The sequence below is a fragment of the Fragaria vesca genome, linkage group LG2 (assembly GCF_000184155.1).
Source record: "Fragaria vesca subsp. vesca linkage group LG2, FraVesHawaii_1.0, whole genome shotgun sequence".
In the NCBI taxonomy this organism is placed as follows: domain Eukaryota; kingdom Viridiplantae; phylum Streptophyta; class Magnoliopsida; order Rosales; family Rosaceae; genus Fragaria; species Fragaria vesca.
In genome coordinates this window covers 27182897-27201443 of record NC_020492.1, presented here as the reverse complement: position 1 = coordinate 27201443, position 18547 = coordinate 27182897, and the positions used below count along the sequence as shown (strand labels likewise).

The 18547-nt window shown below is 36.8% G+C and overlaps 1 protein-coding gene across 1 annotated transcript; it reads right to left on the bottom strand.

Annotated features, from left to right (window-relative positions):
- Window positions 1–245: 245 nt before the first annotated feature.
- On the bottom strand, window positions 246–8052 carry LOC101314247 (protein HIRA-like). Its single transcript, XM_004291571.1, has 10 exons — window positions 7945–8052; window positions 6716–6991; window positions 6192–6443; window positions 5715–6112; window positions 4611–5628; window positions 2880–3090; window positions 2498–2738; window positions 2268–2390; window positions 1468–1585; window positions 246–1043 (listed from the first exon to the last, which is right to left on the bottom strand). Exons 1-10 carry the CDS (start codon window positions 8050–8052, stop codon window positions 672–674), a joined length of 3117 nt encoding a protein of 1038 aa, XP_004291619.1. The 3' UTR covers window positions 246–671.
- Window positions 8053–18547: the final 10495 nt, after the last annotated feature.

Genomic DNA, 18547 nt, shown 5'->3' with positions numbered 1-18547 from the left:
ATCAGGAATGAGCCTTGTCTCGATCACATTCACCTAATGATCTCATACAGTTTGAAATGACAATAGCTAGAGTTTCTTCAGTACAATCAAGTAAAGAAATATAATTGTATATGCTCGTACTAATATTTACAAATCTGAGCAAACCATGTCCGAAATGACATAAAATTTAATTTGATGAAAGGGAGGCAGTTTATTAAAAGATGTTACATTACAATGATAAAAGACATGAAATTTCACTGCAAAAGTACAACCTTTAATAATGCCCTTAATGTAGCCAATTGTTGCTGATTCTGAACATTGGATTGTAGAAGAAAACGCCACAACTTAAACATTGTACAGGGATCGGTTTGAAATCTGAACTGTAGCTAGCTATCTTATAGGAAAGATTATGCTGTACAAAAAAGAACATCCAACAATCTTTACACAGACTACAGGTGCAAAGAGACTCATAATCTGAACGGCATATTTTTAAGCTGCCATTCTATGTCACATAACCAATTGCAGCATCTGAGCATAACTCAAATCTGTCATTGGTCAAACGGATGAAAGATATACTCATGTCATTCTTCAAAAGAACTGCTGTTAAACTAATGTTAGCAAGCCCTATATCTGACATTTTCTTTGAATGTATAAGACACAAAAATCAAGAACCTGCATCTTGTGGGGAAAGACTAACTTGATTGTACACTGGTGGTTGGTTGATCTGAAACAATTTTCTCCTTTGCTAGTGGAGCAGAATTTACTAGATTTACTGCTACCTGGGAGGAGTCCACTAGGCCAGTTAAAGCGTGAACAGACTTCATTTGATCTGTTACTGCAGGTACCGAGATCACTTGATTTGTCACCGTTGGTGAAGAGTCCATTAATTCAGCTGCTGGTGCATTTTCTGTTGGTGAATTGTGAGATCTTCTCTCTATATTTGTTTCAACATTTTCATATTCAGAAATGAGATCCATGAACTCATTTAGCAATCGTTGGACTTTCCTATTTGAAGCCATTGCTGGAAGGATGTCTTCTTGTAAGAGTTTGTGCTTCTTCATTCCCTGCACAAGAAGACACACAAAAGGCTAAGAATAAGTTACACATAGAAAACTTTTAGAGCCTAACGTGCCAAAAACTAGTTTTACAAGTGGGTATCACAAATTTTAAAGGGAAAAATTGATACCCAGTCCAACACTTCAATGGTATCATGTACCCCCAACCAAACAGTAATTGTAAGTCATGTTATTAGATTAACATATTAATCAGACCTACTGCTTGACCACTGCCAAGTCACCTAAGAACTGGTACGAGTAAAAGTAAAAAAAATAATAAAAATAAAAAAATACTGTATTTTAAAAGGATTCCACACAAAAGTATGAATTGGGACCACAGAGGCACAGATCAAAACAGTTTCTTAAGAAAACATTTGAGTAAATTAATCGAAAAGGTGTTATCCTCAAATCCACAAGCGTCTGTAGGACTTACAAGCACACAAGGATCCCATGCCAAGTTCTGCGAATGTAAAGTTGTATTTTCTATCATCCCGGTCGGAGGTCCAAGAAAACTCTCACAGACTTCTCGTAAGCGGGACTCATCTGCTTCTCTGAAATCCATAAACCATAGAGTTACTATGTATACTAAAAGTTGAACCAGAAGATCATGCAGAGAGAACACCTTAGTGATGAAAATGTATACATGCCAAATAAACCAGACTATAGAATTCAATAGAGTTATTATCTATGTACTAGAAGTTCAACTTGTAGATAATGCAGAAACAAATCTATTACACATGCCAAAAATACTAGACAAAGCGCTATAGAAGTCAACAAGTGTTAGTAGGGTTTTACAAACTTGTATGAAAACATCTAACTCTTGAGAAAACACTTGCAGAGTAAAGCCAAATCCTACATAACTTTTATCAACAAGAGGGGAAAGAGATAAGATTGGAGGGAAGGGAATCGAACAAATTTCTTGGAAGTCTTTAACATATTTTTATACTTTTCAAGTTTAACATTGTGAACTAAAGCACAGGCTGTTTTCTTTTGTTAAAGTGATAGGTACAGGGTAACATTTGATGTCACCAGAACAGATGCAGTAGACCATACCAGAGAAAGTTGAAGAGAAGCACCAACAATGAACATGTATATATACAATCAATAAATAAGTACACACAATTAATCAACACCTATGAATTGAACAACAGAAAGAGGGGGCAAAAAGGAGCAGCAGGAGTCCAATAATCAGTAAGAAACAACAGGTCTTGCTACAAGGAGGATTATAAATACCTTGCAAGGAACCGTATGTATGATAGCAGACATTGGCGGTATTCGGTAGGGGACTTCAAAGCCAGTGAAGAAGCCAACTGAGCTTCCAAATGGGCACGTGTCTGTACTCCATCATCAGTCACCCTACAAGACAACACAACCTGATAAATTTCAAGAGCAAGACTACACCACATTATCAAGGTCAAACATATCATTATGATCTCTAGAATCCAAATTCTCAAGTAACAAACCTGCTCCAAACTGGCTTTCTGGCCAAATATTTCCTAACATCAACCTGCAATGCAGCCAGCTCACCACTCTGAGTTGAAGCTAAATTCCAGGAGCTTGCAAAATTTGACCCTGGAAAGCAGTCATCTGCAACCCTAAGCCAACACATAAGGCCCATGTCGAAGAGGAATGCATGGCGAGTGGCAAGAACAACAATAGGTGATCCAGATCTTGATAGTTTGGCTGAAATGACTTTGATTGTGCCTGTAGAGCATGGATAATGAGGATAAATAAATAAAAGCAACCAGTGTTCAGGATGTTTGAGACGTTAAACAATTTCTGAAAAGAAATGGCTATGAGCCTTAGAAAGCAAACAAATATCTGCATATATCCAAAGACTAGGACCTGCATCTTTTGCAGATGTGTTCTGGTTTGGAGTAACTAGAGATGCCAAGGAGTCGTTAAGGAGACAGTTTCGCGTGAATAGATCCCACAGATACAAAGATCCTTTTCTTGTGACCAAAAACAACTTCCAGCACTCATCACAATCAATAAATATTGCAGCAGATCCTACCATCATAGTTGGCATAGCACGTCTCCCACACTTTGTGTAAACCTATTCAAGGGAACCAGAAAATTTGATATGTCAGATTTATCCCATGACTTGGTGCAACCTTAATAGTAATGTGCTTCTGTCTGCCATAGCAGCAGAAATAGATCACATATTGTATTTCAATGTCTTCAGCTATGGCATGGTTTAGATATACCTTACACTCATATATCAATAAAAGATTAATGCATGATAAGTAAAGCTTTAACCGGTTGAGGTACCATATAACCCTCTCCACGGATGTAAACACTGGACATGGAAAGAGCAATTTTAAAAAAGAAAAGAAAATGCTAAGCTCTAAACCTGCTAGCTGTATTAGCATCTTCTGCAGCTATAATCTGTAAAAACAACTGTTGTAAAGGAGTAATGCCGTGGGCTTCAAGGACGCTTTATAGACAATTCACAGAAGTAGATTTATAAGGATGTGCAAGGTGAGATCTCATACTAGTACTCATGTCGTGTGCCTTAGGCCACACTATTTGTAACGGATACCATCCAATATTAGAGATGAGAGAGAAGGAGCCATCCACTACTCTATTTAAGGAGGCCTCTCCCACCTTCAATAGGTCCCTCTTATTCATGGTTGCTACCTAAACCCCAGTGTTGTTACTGAGGACATACAAATCACCAAAAGTTGATGTAACCTGAATTCACATAAGACTCAGGTCACCAGTATAAATCCTAGTGCTTTATTGTATGGTTGTGATGTTATGATTATATTTCCAAATTTTTTAAAGTAAAACCTAAAAAGTGGCATCAACAACTTTGCGATGTAGGACAACATAGGGTTACTGTGTTTTTAAGGTCTTAGTAGGTGAATATACGAGTTATAATCTGTGGGGGAAGGGGTACTGTGGTTAGAAGATTTGGAATGCAAGGAAATGAAGAGAATAAAAGGAAATCTGGAAACACACCAAGAATTCTCTCAATTTAAGTTGAGAGAAACTGTTTAAAACAAAGAAAAAATCATAGGCAATTTTGTTCACTAATTTTCAGGAATATAGGATCATCTTATACAGAGCTACTAGAAACAGGCCAACGTGCTAGTAATGACTCTAGAAATTACAAATAGTCTAAACATTAATCACTGACCAAAAAAGGCCTCGGGAAAACCAAAATATGATCCAGTACAAAGAAATGCATCCCAATTAAACATCTAGAAGACACATGAAAACGTTACTTGAAGACTCCAGGAAATCTAAATGACTAGAGACTTTCTAAGGTTCATCCATTCTCGGCAGATTCATAAGGCCGCATCTGATCTGCATTAGTTTTTAATAATAAGTTCACCAACGAAATATTCAGGCTTCAACTTAGATGGGACTTGTGGAATGTATCTCTAACATTTAAATGTCTAATACATGATGTGAAGTGCAACCAGTAAGAGCAGAACTTAAAATGATCACGCAACATTGTCCTTGTTATGAAAATATGTGAATAGCTGGTTCATAAAAATGAAAAATGATAAAGAAAAAAACATTATTTTATAAAACATGTAGACAAGTATAAGGAGATCATAAAGTTACCTGTATGCATCCATCTTCACAACCAACAGCCCAAAAGTTCGCATTTCCAGCTAAAACAGTGACTTTCCCAGATATCCTATCAGACCAAAGAGTTTGCAACCCCCTTGTGCAAGTAATTTCTGTTTCTTTTGTGATAAATGTATTTCCCATGCCAAACACATCATTTGCAGCTTGTTCCCAAGGTCGAGCTTCCAAACAAATTGGCACAGTATCTTCCCACTCTTTCTTATCAAACACTCTAATTGAAAGAATAGAACTAGTAGAGCCTAGTGAGTTACACGCCTTCACATTTCCCGTTTGTTCCACATTCATGCTTTCATCTCTGCTTGAAGAAGCAGCAACCTTCTCAATAACCAGACTTTCGGTAATCATAGCTCTTGCAGTGGCCCCATATCTCTCCTTCGTATCAGTGATTCGACCAAGTGTTCCTCTGAAAGAAGTTTCCCTAATGCCACTATCAGCAACAACTAAACCATTATCATCCTTCCTTTGATCAGAAGACATTGGATGAAATTCAAGTGCTTGGGACCGAGTCCCCAAAGAGATATTTTCCTGCTGAGAAGGCACTCCAACTGCTTCTGGTGTAATCCTTTTTCTACCATCAGGGCGTCTATATTCTCTTTGCTTCACAGGACCGGAAATTCGGGTAGCCATCGAAACTTTATTTAAACTATCAGCTGCAGCACCTCCACTCTTCTTCATATCATCAAGATGGCTCTCAGAAGCTTTTGTTGCAACCCCCACATGAGCAGAAGTTTTTTCAAGTGTATGATTTTGTTGAACATCCAGAGAGACCTTTTTGCCTGCCGCTTGCTTAGCAGAAGCTGCTTCAAGCAATAACTGTGCTGGGCTTTCAGCTAAGTTTGCTTGCCGACCTCTAACATCACCATACCGATTTCTCTTCAACTCATCTAGTTCTCCATCACTTAACCGGTGACCAAGTTCTTTAACCTCAAAATGGAAAGTAGCCACCGAACCATCCAAAGAACATGCAAAGAGCGAATAACCATCAGGGCTCCTGTTTTCGAAAGAAAAAAAAAAGTTATAATTAAAGAAAACAAAACATTGTTACATTAAATTTGTTTCTTGTAATGACAATCATACCAGGACAAATCCACAACACTTTGGGTAAAGAAATGCTTCGCTACAAATAGAGGACGTGGGCTTGCAGTCGTCCATACAGTTATTGTCCGGTCCTGGCTCCCAATGGCAATAACATTATAAGGTTGTGGTTCTTTCCCCCCTGTCTTCGAAGCCCCATTAGTCCACCCCGCAGAAGCAGTTTTGCCTTCCTGAGCATTGGTAAACTTCCTCATAAACATTGAATGGTTAAATTTCACAACGATTATAGGAGCATTATGTCCTAGGAAGTCAAATGTGGCAGACCATTCGCCTCTCTCAAGAACAGGTGCTGAATGCCTTGGTTTCTGGAATCCATGAGTAGTAGTAATGAAGTGACCACAAGGTGACCATCCAAGACGCCTGAAAAAGGTAGATCCAAGCTGAAAGAACAAAAATTGATCAGAAGTTGGTCTTAGCAATTGCAGTGAAATATATACTTCGTAAACAAAATTGACATACTGATTTTGCCCAGTGGCCATCAGTCCTGTGAGCAAGACTCCAGTCGCTTGTCTTCCAAATAATTACAGTCTTATCATCTGATTGACTTGCTATGAAGGAGCCAATGGGATCCCAAGTAACTCCTTTAACCAGGCTAGAGTGACCCCTAAGAACAGCAGTGCAAATACCACTGCTCATATTCCAGATATGAATGGTATTATCTAAACTTCCACTGGCCAACATCGAGTCATCTGGAGACCAATTAAGATCCACCTACTTTTTAAGCATGGAAAGGGAACACCCCAGTTAGGCAAACCCGCTATGGACTCTACAAATTCATAACTTCTACTTGCGGAATTTAAATAAAACACAAATAGGTATAAATTCATTTCTTTCCAAAGGGGCAGTTGTAGAGAAGAAATATAATAATAAATACGTAACTCCAAAGGTCATGTTAAGTGCACCTAGAAATAAGTACCATAAGCAAGATGAGGCTATAATCAGAAACAAAGTAACTAATCAAACAGTAGAAGCAATGGCATTACCACATCTGCAGTATGCCCTCTCAAAGTCATTATAACTTTCCAATTCTCAACATCAGGGGGTTCTCCACTGCCAAACTCAGTAGTTCCAGAACCAGGCTTCCTCTCATGAATTAAAATCACTTGATCATCAGATCCTGTTGCAACATAACGACTGTGTTTTGCCCACCTAACACAGTTAACAGAACCAAAGTGATCACGGAGGGTTGCAAGTAGCCTCTGAGTTGAGTCCTCAATTTCCATATCCCGGCCAAGAGATTTCATGTTCCATATTCGCACCTGCAATCGGAAAAGTAAGGAAGAAACAACTTCCATACGTTAGTATGGTTGACACCATAAAGTTAACTATAATTTAAGTGTGTTATGCAAGATATTCCCACGTCAACAACAACATTATGTAGCTGTTCAAACGCCAAGTTTAATCATGAATTGACACCGAATCCCCTCCAAAACAAGCATCCAAGTGGTGGGATCACATTCAAGCAATAACAATGCTATAATTTGCTTACAAGACCATCTTCTTCTTGATATGTCCAAAACAAAGATGTTCTGGGACTTATAAAAGCTATTCAAACTTTATTATACAGTTTCAGCTCTGACAGCAAACAAACCAGAACAGGTAAAACTTCAAGATTGGCAGAGTTCTGGAAGTGTGATGTTGAAGTATTTGGGTCAAACGGCTACCAATATATCCATCATCAACGACATCTTATCCTTAGTTCAAGGATTGCCAAGTTAGGCTGCATTCTGAATTCTGACTAATGCATTACAAAATAAAAATAGAAATTATACTCAAGTACTTCCTTTAAACTGTTTCTTCAGAATGCTAGCAATCATAACTCAAGTGGTTTTGGACATCAACTTGCAGAAAACTCACTGAATTTAACCTGAACACAATTTTTCTTGCAGAATTTCAAATCCACTCTGTCATTCAATTCAACTCAAATTTGGATTTCATCACTGAAATCTGATTACACAACTTCTAATAAATCATGTCCTTCAACTTCTCAAGCAAAACCACAACACAAGACAAAATTCCAAACCTAATTCGCCATCGATTTTCTCCAGCAACAAGTCAGACTCATAATTCAAAATTCAAACAAACTAAACCAAATACTCAGAAGAAAACTAATTTTTCGCCACATTCCATATATTCAAAGCAAAAAGAAAACCTAGACTGCTTCCACATTTCGACAAACAAAATCAAATAGAGAACAAGAGAAGAGGCAGACCTTGTGATCGCCGCCGCCAGTGGCGAGCCGGAGCCCACCGGGCTGAACATCAATGGAGAATATCTGCAGTCCTTCGTGCTTAATCCAACTGGGCTTCTCCGCAATCATCTCTGCTGCTTAATTCCAAAACCGTAGCTCAAAACGAAGCGTAAGCAAGCCAAACCCTAGAAGAGAGCGCGAGGAGTAACGACTTTGTAACGGTCGAATCTGGTAGAAGATTGGTTGTGTGGGGGATTGATTGTGGAAGCTGCAGTGTGGAGGAGATTGGGAAAAGAGGGAGAGAACGAAGCAAACAGGGAGGGAGGGAGAAGGAGGGTCGGGACTGTGCCGACTGAAGATTTTGAAATACGAACCGAGAGGTTCTGTCTTGTCTGATTTTTTCTTTTTCTATTTTCTTTCTTACAGTGAATCTTTTTTATTTTTTAGTCAAGTGAAATTATTGAGGGGAATATAAATCGTTTTTAACCCTAGCGAATATAAATCGTCTTTAACACAAGATAAGTTATAAAAATTTTAAGTTACAACATTACTTATTGGAAATTGGAAAAGACTTAGGTGTCTTGGGGTATTAATAACTTGGAATGTGTCATTATCTTATTGATCCACAAAGGACAATCACTTAAAAAACAGGACCCACATAACGGATGTCTGTTAACTCTCTCTAACGGATTTTTTCTTAACAGATTTTTTTAACCAACTATTTCAAAAATTTTTTTTTTTTTTGTGGTTTTAAAAAAAGGGAAACCTCTCTCTCTCTCTCTCTAGATCGGACCTCAAGTGTCCTTAAACGTAGACAGGCGCCCATCTGCCCCGACAGTCCTACACGGCAGTGTCTGTGAACCTACCTAGCCAACCACCTCCGGCCAAGCAAAGCTTCCATGCTGCTCTGGCCACCCAAACGCAGCAGCATCGTGCTTAGCCACTCTCGACACAGACCCGACCCATCCCCACCAACGCTACTCCATCTTCACGGTTGGAAACCAGACCCGAGTGCTTCGACCCGATATTCTCCACCTCAATTCGGCATCGCCGGAGCTGGTCGGACGGTAGTGATCGGTGGACGGACGGTGGTGATTGGTGGCCAGTGCTGGCTTGATGGTGTCAGAGAAAACGGCCGGAGAATTTGGGTGAAGTCTGGGCTCGGTTGACTCTTGACTGAGCACTTTGACCGGGTCAACGGTCTCCTCTCAAGAAAAAATCAAATATGAACATGAACGTTAACTTTAGAAATTACTAGGTATGGTTACTAACCCTTGTAACCCGACGAAAACCCGATAAATTTCTACGGAGTTTCACAATTAAATTGTGATTTACAGTTTTAGAGTAAAGAAGCATGTGTGACCTCCTACTTTTATAGATTATGGTTTATGATGAGACCAATAGTTGATCAGCTCTAGTGTATACAAGGTATATGATGATCGAGTTGATTAATGATATTTGTTTTATAAAATGTTTATGCATATATGATATTGCATGATCCGGTTATCTAATAAAAATATGGTAACCGGTGTTATGAGACACAGTTTTTGTCAACTAACATGCTCTTGAACTTCAATTTTTGGATCATGATGACACAGTTTTGCTTTTCCAAGGTGAAGCCAACTATATATTAAAAAGCATTTCTATATATTTTTTCCTGTGCATCATATGAACCCAAATTGTGGCTTATATTGCCACCTACTTTACTAATTCATGTATTTACAAGTCAAATAACACTGATATGAGTACTTATTGAAAACGTCAGGTGAGTGTTCTTGGAACTTCTAGACTGTAAATGTCAGGATCATATGATAAGCAAAGAGCTCAAAGACTAAGGTTCAGGTGATTTTACTGTAATCAGATGACTTCATGTGTTTCGTAATCATGTTAATAAGAGCATTTTGTGTTGTTCATCAGTGAATGAAATAATGCAAATCATGTTATTGCTTTTCTAATATGTTTTTGCTTTGGAAATGTGAGATTACTCTAATATGTAGCATAGTAGTTTTGACTTTTAAAATGTGAGATTACTTAATATAGATTGAATGCTGCGAGTCATGTACATATGCTAATGGTGTATGATATGTGAGTATCGTGTCTATTCGAGAGTGTCATAGAACTTCTGTTAAGAGTGTCATAGAATTTCTGTTATCATTCCTGGCCCTTACTAAGTTAAGTAAGTCTTATTTTAATCTGGCAGCCTAAGTTGCATTTTGGATCTTTTTGGCCTAGTCCTAATATTGGCTGCTTAGGCACAGTTCTCTTGTCTTTTTTTTATTTTTTAAATACAGTACTATTATTTCAAGAGGTTGATATCTTTAGTTCAAGTTCAGATTATTTTTATTACAGTTGTGCATCATACAATTAACTAGATGTTGGCATCATGTGTTTTTTGGTCTGAAGGGTCAGGATCTTGTTATTGCAAATATTGAGGACTCTAGAGTTATGATAAGTACGAGAGATGAAGATTGTTCTCTCGTTGGAGTTAAATTAACTGTACGTAGAAGGAAAACCAAGTAAGTTACTTGGCTCTTATTTTAGTTAAGAATAAAGATATGAGTTTTTTAGTTGTTGTGTTTATGTTTGTGATTAAGATTCAAATTTATAATTTCCTATGATGTATACTAAAGAATCCCTATTGCTGGTATATTTCTGACATGAACTTCATTTAATTACGCATGAAGGGTTTTTGAGCTGTCTGATGACTCACATAGACAAGGCATCAGACTATTTAGATGGTAATATATATAAACAACTCCAGTCTATGTGATTGTTAAGAAACTTTGGCTTCGTTGGTTGCACATAGTTGCTTTTGTCTACATATTATGTGCTAGTGTTAAGGAACTAATTAGTAGAAACACTTGACAATTACTGATGTGTTACCATGCTGGACTGCATATGAGGTAGTTGAACATAATGATGGTGTTTTTTGTTAATCTCTTATGGTCTAGCTAGGTTTGTGTACGGTTTATATATGGTGGATTGAAAGTCTATGTTATCAATTTGGATGTTGAATGCTTATTTTAATTAGTTATGGATGCTTGTTTTATTTATGGATGGTGTTTTTAAACCTAAATTATCAGGATGTTTCAATATAGCAATTGTGTAGTTTCAAACAAGCCATGACTACCAATATGTGTGATTTCAGCTACAAATACAAACATAACAATATCTATTATCTTTACTAAGTTAAGATACCAGAAATGTGTGGCCATAAAGCAACAACCGGCAACACAAACATAACAATATCTATTGTCTATACTAAGTTAAAATACCAGAAATGTGAGGCCATAAAAAACAACCGGCAACGTAAATGGAGAGTTAAAATCAAAAGAAGGCATCACTTATTTGTAGCTCAAGCTTATTCATATGATAGACAAATGTCGCCTGAAAATGTCGAAAGCCTAAAAGATATCACGTAGTGAAATTTTAAAGTATATCAGACAATAGATACCTATTGTCTTAAAGAGACCAAATGAAAAAAGAAAAAATATACGTTGCTTGAAGATCATTCACCCAATGCATATGTGTCGTCGTACTACGTCTAGACCAGAAACAACATCAATAGTATGTCGTGTGGGTTCATCCAGCGATACATAAATGTGGTGTGGAAAAGTTTAAATTCTACTTCACCAGTTATATGTCGCCTGTAACATTTTCACATGATGTTTAAATGTTATCTTTAAACAAATTAACCTACACCTATATGTTGTTGTAAGGCGTATTTCTCTCTCACTCGCAGTTATAATGCGACACAAAGAGCTGTGTCGTCTCACGACAAAAAAAAGATACGTCGCCTTCTAGCATGTCGTTGTTTAAACTATTAGGCGACATATATACCGTGTCGCCTTATCTCAATTCAAGCGACACAAAATGAAAAAAGTCTTCTGTCGCTTGAGGTTCTTATAGGCGACACAACATTTGTGTCGTCGGAGAACCTCATCAACGACATGCTAGAAGGCGACACTTACGATATTTATTAGGCGACACAACTGTAGTGTCGCCTGGTGCAGAAAATGATATAGTGGATTGTGCGATGTAATGAATTTTTTGATGCGATGTGTATACGATATACGTATTTTATAGCGTGTGTAAAATGACATGCTTTGTGGGCATATTACATTGGTCTACTCACTGAGTGCGTGGTTATGCTCACCCACCAATCTCTGATATTTTTTGCAGAGAAGTACTTAGGTTGTACCGAGCAGGGAAAAAGGTTTGACGAGCCTAGAAGATAGTATTTTGTTTACTTTCTGCTTTGTAACACTCGTTCACGCCTCGGAAACGGCGTCCGGTGTCTAAAACCCACTGACGCCGGGACCGGTGTGACACTCTTTCTCTCTCTAAAACCCAATTTGGACAAAGAAAATTATTATATTGATTTGATGGGTAAAAATCAATAGTCATGTTTCTACCTTGGCAGGTGTCTTCTCCAATTTATCAGTCACAAACTCTACCTCAACCATTAAGCCTCGATCTCTCACATATCCTATGATTCCATATTTTTATTGAAGATCTCTTAAACGAGAAAGATAGTGAGAACAAGCTTCGGTACAATGTGTTAACATTGTAGCTCTTATATTGCAAGGGTAGAAGTCTTTTGCTATTTTCTATTACCCTATATATGGGTTATGATGTACTGTTCTCGTTGATATCAGAAATACACAATGCAGTCTTATCGTCATTCACTGTATTTTCTTTACTTTTCTGCATAGTTTCAATAATTCATAGTTTCCTTTCAAGGTATCAGAGGCAGAGGCTTTATCAGTTGATATTATTTCTTTTGGAAAGAGTAGTATATCAAGAACAGAACATGTTGCTAGAGTTTAACTTGTATATCTAAACACACATTGTCATAAGTCATAACAAAGTTATTACAAATTAAAGGAGAGTGGAAAGTTCTTAATAATCGATCACATACTCAGAACAAAGTTACAATAAGATCAGACGGTCACTCAAGTCCATATTTGTCAGTCTTGTGCTGGGTGAGATCTTGCTGAGTGCAGAATGACCTTTTTGGGAATCGTTTCACAGACACCACACACGAAGACTTTTTTTGCCCATCATAAGTTGTCTTGATCACTGCACTGCCACGCGGGATGCTTCTTTCATTGATTTCTCGCACCCAAACTTAATATGTGCATTAATGTCATCAGCTGTCGCCACAATGTTACAAGCTTGACATTTCACCATTATCACTGAAGGCTTCTCCTGGTTTTGGTTCTTCTTGCTTTTCCTTCCAAGTCTCATCATGACTACTTCTTCTTCTTCTTCTTCCTCCTCTTCTTTCTCTCTCTTTCTCTCTCTTTCACTCGATCTCTCTTCTCTTTCTCTCTGTGTTGTGTGTGTTGACGTCTCTCATTAGTAAGAACATAAATTTAAGCTCTGCATGCCTGCTGGCAGAACACACACGGTTTCCACCATAAGTGTTGAATTGAGTATTCTTGGCCTATACACTTGCTATTCCTGGTGTTGCAATTGTAATCACAACTCCCAAAGACAATTTATGATGTCTTTTGCAATGATTACTACATCAGGAATGACAACTTGTGTTTCATATCCTTCCAAATGACTTTTTGTGCAACTGAATCCTGTGTTTATACGTCATTAGCAAACCAGTTTTGTCTCACACGCATCCATTTATATATGGTCACCTTTTTTGTGAATCAAAGTCAATTGTCATCCAACAATTTTTTTTGGAAATAATTCTAAGTTTCAAACTTTTAGTACCCCGACATTTATACCTCATAAGCAATCTAAAAAATAGATGATTTAACAGAATTCTTGCGCAAAGATGATGATGCCAAGAACACCTTGCGAGACGCTGATCGATGTGTTTCCAATCATAAATGCTAGCAAAGATGAATTTTCTTAAACCCTCTTTTTTTTTTCAAACTCTAAATTTGCACAAATACTAGAATTTGATATATGATCCGACTTCTTTTACAACTCCGTTCATGCTTACCAACAAAGAGAAGAAGTGACTGCTGATCAAAATGGATGTACACTCCTTTGGAGTTAGCCATGTTGCTTACCAACTTTACCACATATTTTTCTTTTAAATCAAACACACATTTGCAACTCCAGATAAATATAGGATGAGCTACTAGTTATCAAGACTCATAGATTAAGTTGAAGTAAAGCATTGAAACCAAATTTTGACCCAAAAATCTGATACCAATGCAATAATATACCGTCAACTTACTTAACACACGCATTCGATCGGTGCCCCAAAGTATAGTAAGTTATCTATCCACGTCCAAAATTTGAAATTCATTCTTGCTATAGTCCATCATTGGTTCGTGGTTCCGTAATAATATGTTGGAGACATATATTACTTTATCTATCGATATTTGTGTTGGTTCACTTCTTGCTTACTTTGTGATTGATCTACATGATGTGTAAATTTAATTTACATTAAACTCTTACAATGTCGTCTCATAATTTAGGTACTCTATCTATCTCCTTAACTGCATGCTTGCAAGCATTTTTTTTTTATCAGGTAAATATTACAACTTCGTGAGAACTTTGTTATGATATTTTTTTTTAAGGAAATACCATTTCATTCATTCGATAAGATTTTACAACCAACCCTAAATACCCGTTCAGCAGATAAGTCCTAAAATCAAGGTCTTAAATATCGATATTATCGCGATATTTCGGCGATAACGGCGATAATTTCTTTTTTTTCACTCAACGATAATGCTCTTGAGAATATCTTCCGTTCAATTCAAACACATTCGTCAACACAAAATAGGACAACATACCAGTTCTCAAGACTCATAGGTTTAATTCATAATTGGAACAAACTAATGTAAGGTTCTTAATCAATTTTACTTAGGAATGTGGCTTCCAAAAGATCTTGCGAGAAATTTTAAATACGCACCCCTAATCTCTTAATACACACCTCTATTATTTTATGTTTCTATTGAGATTTTGTAAGTAAGTTAAATGACCAAAACAAACATCTATTATTAAAAATAAAAAAAAATCGCGCTAGAAGTATTCTTTTCAACATCTTCTACCCTAAAATCGTCGAAAACACTTATTCTCCTCTAACCCCAACTCTTCTCCACAATTCATTTGGGTTGTCCTTTTTTTATTTTTTATTTTTTATCTTTTTATATATATATGTATCAGCTTTAGTTTGATCTTGCAGATCATATTGTCAAGTATTGCATCTTTATCATGACATGTTTTATCGAATAACTAGATATCTATGTTTAATAGCTACTGTACTTCTACAGTTCTACTAACTTGTGAATTTTAAAAATTTGTATTGGTGATTTGGAGTTGGGATATAACAATAATCATTTGATTATAAATTGAACGATGATAACCAAAAATTTCTAACAAAAATTAGACGAAATAATATATAAAAAGAGATACCAAATAGTAAATATATATTAATTATATTAAATAATGAAATATTTCATAAATTAAGGACATTTTAGGTAGTTTGGGATGTGTATTAAGTATAATACTGAAATGAAAAACTTGATAGGTGGTGTATTAAGTAAGGGGTGTGTATTAAGATATTAGGGGTGTGTATTTAAAATTTCTCTTGCACATATGACATAATATGATCCTCTAGTGTATATTTTTTATTCATATCAAACACATATTTATCAACTCAAAATAAATATAGGATGAGCTATCGGTTATCAAGGCTCATATGTAGGTTAAGTTGAAGGGAAACTTTGAAATCAGATATTCACAAACTTATCAATTTTTGTAAGCAATTTCTAAATGGAGAGTGAAATTTACACACTATCAATTACAAACCACACACCCTAATCCACTTTTTAGTATGAAAATGTCAAAATTGTTCTTTTTTTTTTTCTCTTCAAATTGTCCAAGACAACAACAATTTTGACAATTCCATGACAAAAAGTGGGTCACAATGTGTAGATTATAATTGTTAGGGCATCTCCAACAAGGGGTACCCATACCCATACCTAAACCCAAAACTCAAAAAAACCCATCTCCAACAATCAAAACCTATACCCAATCTATACCCAAAATGGGTTCCTCCCAGTTCCCCGACCCAAAATGGGTCGACTGTGAAGGAGGAAACCCATATCCAGTAACGCGGGACCCACGAGCCAGCAGCAGCCAGTAGCTGCACGTGAAGAAACAGACAGCCGCAGAGGAGAGCAGAAGCAGAACAGGACAAAAAAACTGACGGAAGCAGCAGCATGCGCCACCACGCGATGAAGGGAGCTGGGCTGGTGCGGGCCGTCCCACGTGAGCTCGGCTGTGGTCCTCCAACGGTCCAAAAATTTGCGGCCCAGATTTGATTTCCTTCAAAATTAAAGGTCCAGATAAATTCAATTGGAAATGGGTTTATTTGTTAAATCATTTAACCCTAAACATTATATATGAAATGGGTTTATTTGTTAATGACCAAAACCCATACTCATACCCAAATTATATAAAATGATTAAAATTTGGGTATGAGTATGGGTTTTGATATAATGGTTGGAGATGAAATATGGGTTTGAATAGTAATGAGTTTGGGTGACTCAAAATATAGGTACATGTATGAGTATAGAAAGGATTGTTGGAGATGCCCTTAAGGTGTGCAAATTTCATTCCCTTTTCCAAAATCATTGTTGTAATTATTTCTTAAGTTTCTCAGTATTTGACATTCATATTACGCTCATTCTAAACAAACCCCACTAAAAGCATATGTAGTATGTGGTTGGGAGACAAGTTGCCTTTTTTTTTTGTAATTACAAACTCATGTTATAATGACAAGTATTTTCAAATTGGGTAAAATGATGATATATCTAAAAATATCATATATGTGAGTATGTTATATTTCATGTAGTGGGAATATGTAATTAGGGCCGGAGGTGGCCGTGGCCCCAAACTTTTGTAAAATCAATGTGATTTGTCTATTTGTGGTCAATTTTATCAATGCCAAATTTTATTAGGAATAACACGGATACAACCTCCCCTTACAACTTTTATGGGCAAGATGTTACGTACTACTGCGCTCATTATACAACCATTGCTCACTTATTCAAAAATGAGTCTATGCACTATGAAAACAAAATATTATGAATTGACAAAATTAAAACAGACAAAAATTTAAATGAGGCTTAAGAGGGCAACCCTAAAAGATGGTTAACCATAATTAAATACATTGACCCAGAGCCATCTTCATCCCACGTACCTTGTAATCAAAAGAAGCCACAACTCAAGCACCGCATGACCACGTCTCCATTTCATGTGTTGCCGCACTCCATGTCACAACACTTTGTGTTATCTCGACTCTCTCCACCATAACTTCTGCCATCACAAACAATATCATCCGATGACCCGACCAATGCCGTTATTGAAGCATCACCTCGACAAAACTGTGTCATCATTGTTTTGGATGAGCAACAAGAAAGCTCGGTAGCCCGACTATAGCGTTAGATACGTCTATGGGAATCCACCATAAAAGTCTTTAATTTTATCTCTCAAGAAATTTTTCCCAACCATATAGAGTTTCTCGTCTGGTAGCCGGCCACACACGTTCGAGGGTCTAAAGGCCCACCTAGACAGCAATTGCCGTTGGATGAGGTTGATTTTACAAAATCGATGAGTCAGCCTTAGGTGTCACCAAAGCATAATATTTTGACGTGACTCATAAGATGATGATATATATGTACAATCCCTTTAAAGGCTTTAATAAATGAGATGATGTGCAACCTAGCATCAACGTCGTACTTAGGCCTCGTTTGGTTGATGGAAAGGAAATTGGTTCATTGGTCTTTCCTATGTATATAGAAAAGTAAATTTCCCACTAATTTCCCTATGAGGTGTTTGAGAACGTCGGGAAAGTAACTAAGAAATGTATTTTACTTTCATTTCCAATGTTTGGTTTATGCATGGATAGGAAAACAAGTAACATTAATTTACCAATTATATCCTTAGTATTAAAATATAAAATATTCAATATTCAAAAAATTTAGGGATAATTTGGTAATAACATGCATTAAAATAATATTTGAAAGATGCAATTAATATGCAATTAATGTTTAAAAAATATGAGGGAGATTAAGTCCCATGGTATATGGGATCTAATTTCCCATATTGCAGGAAAATCTTTCCCTTCCTTAGGTGTACCAAACAAAGGAAAAAACAACTTTCCCTTCTCAACCTCTATAATCTGTGAACCAAACGAGGCCTTAGTATCGTATAAAAAAACCTTAAAACTTCAACAATTATTTGTAGAATTTGATGCTTGAAACTTCAACCACAAAATGTTGATAAATCAGCCATACTTTTAATGTTGATAATATTATGAAGGAATGTGATATATTTTAGGGAGTCGAATTTATTTGATCCTGCCTTTGGCTGACCACCATCATTCTCAGACCAAAACGAAATACACCCAAAGAGAGAGAGCATTCAAGCACGGAACTAGAGGTGGGCTAGGGTTTGCTGCAGCCCACCTCTTTTTTTTAAGGAGAAAAAATTGACTACATGTTAGAACACCATAAGGGCATAAAGGAAAGGAAAAAAAAATAGAGTCATCGATCTCTTTTGGGATGAGAACAGTGTACACTACATCGACTCTCTCAGTCTCTGCAGCTCTGCTCCACGACTCCACTTGCTCTCTCTCTCTCTC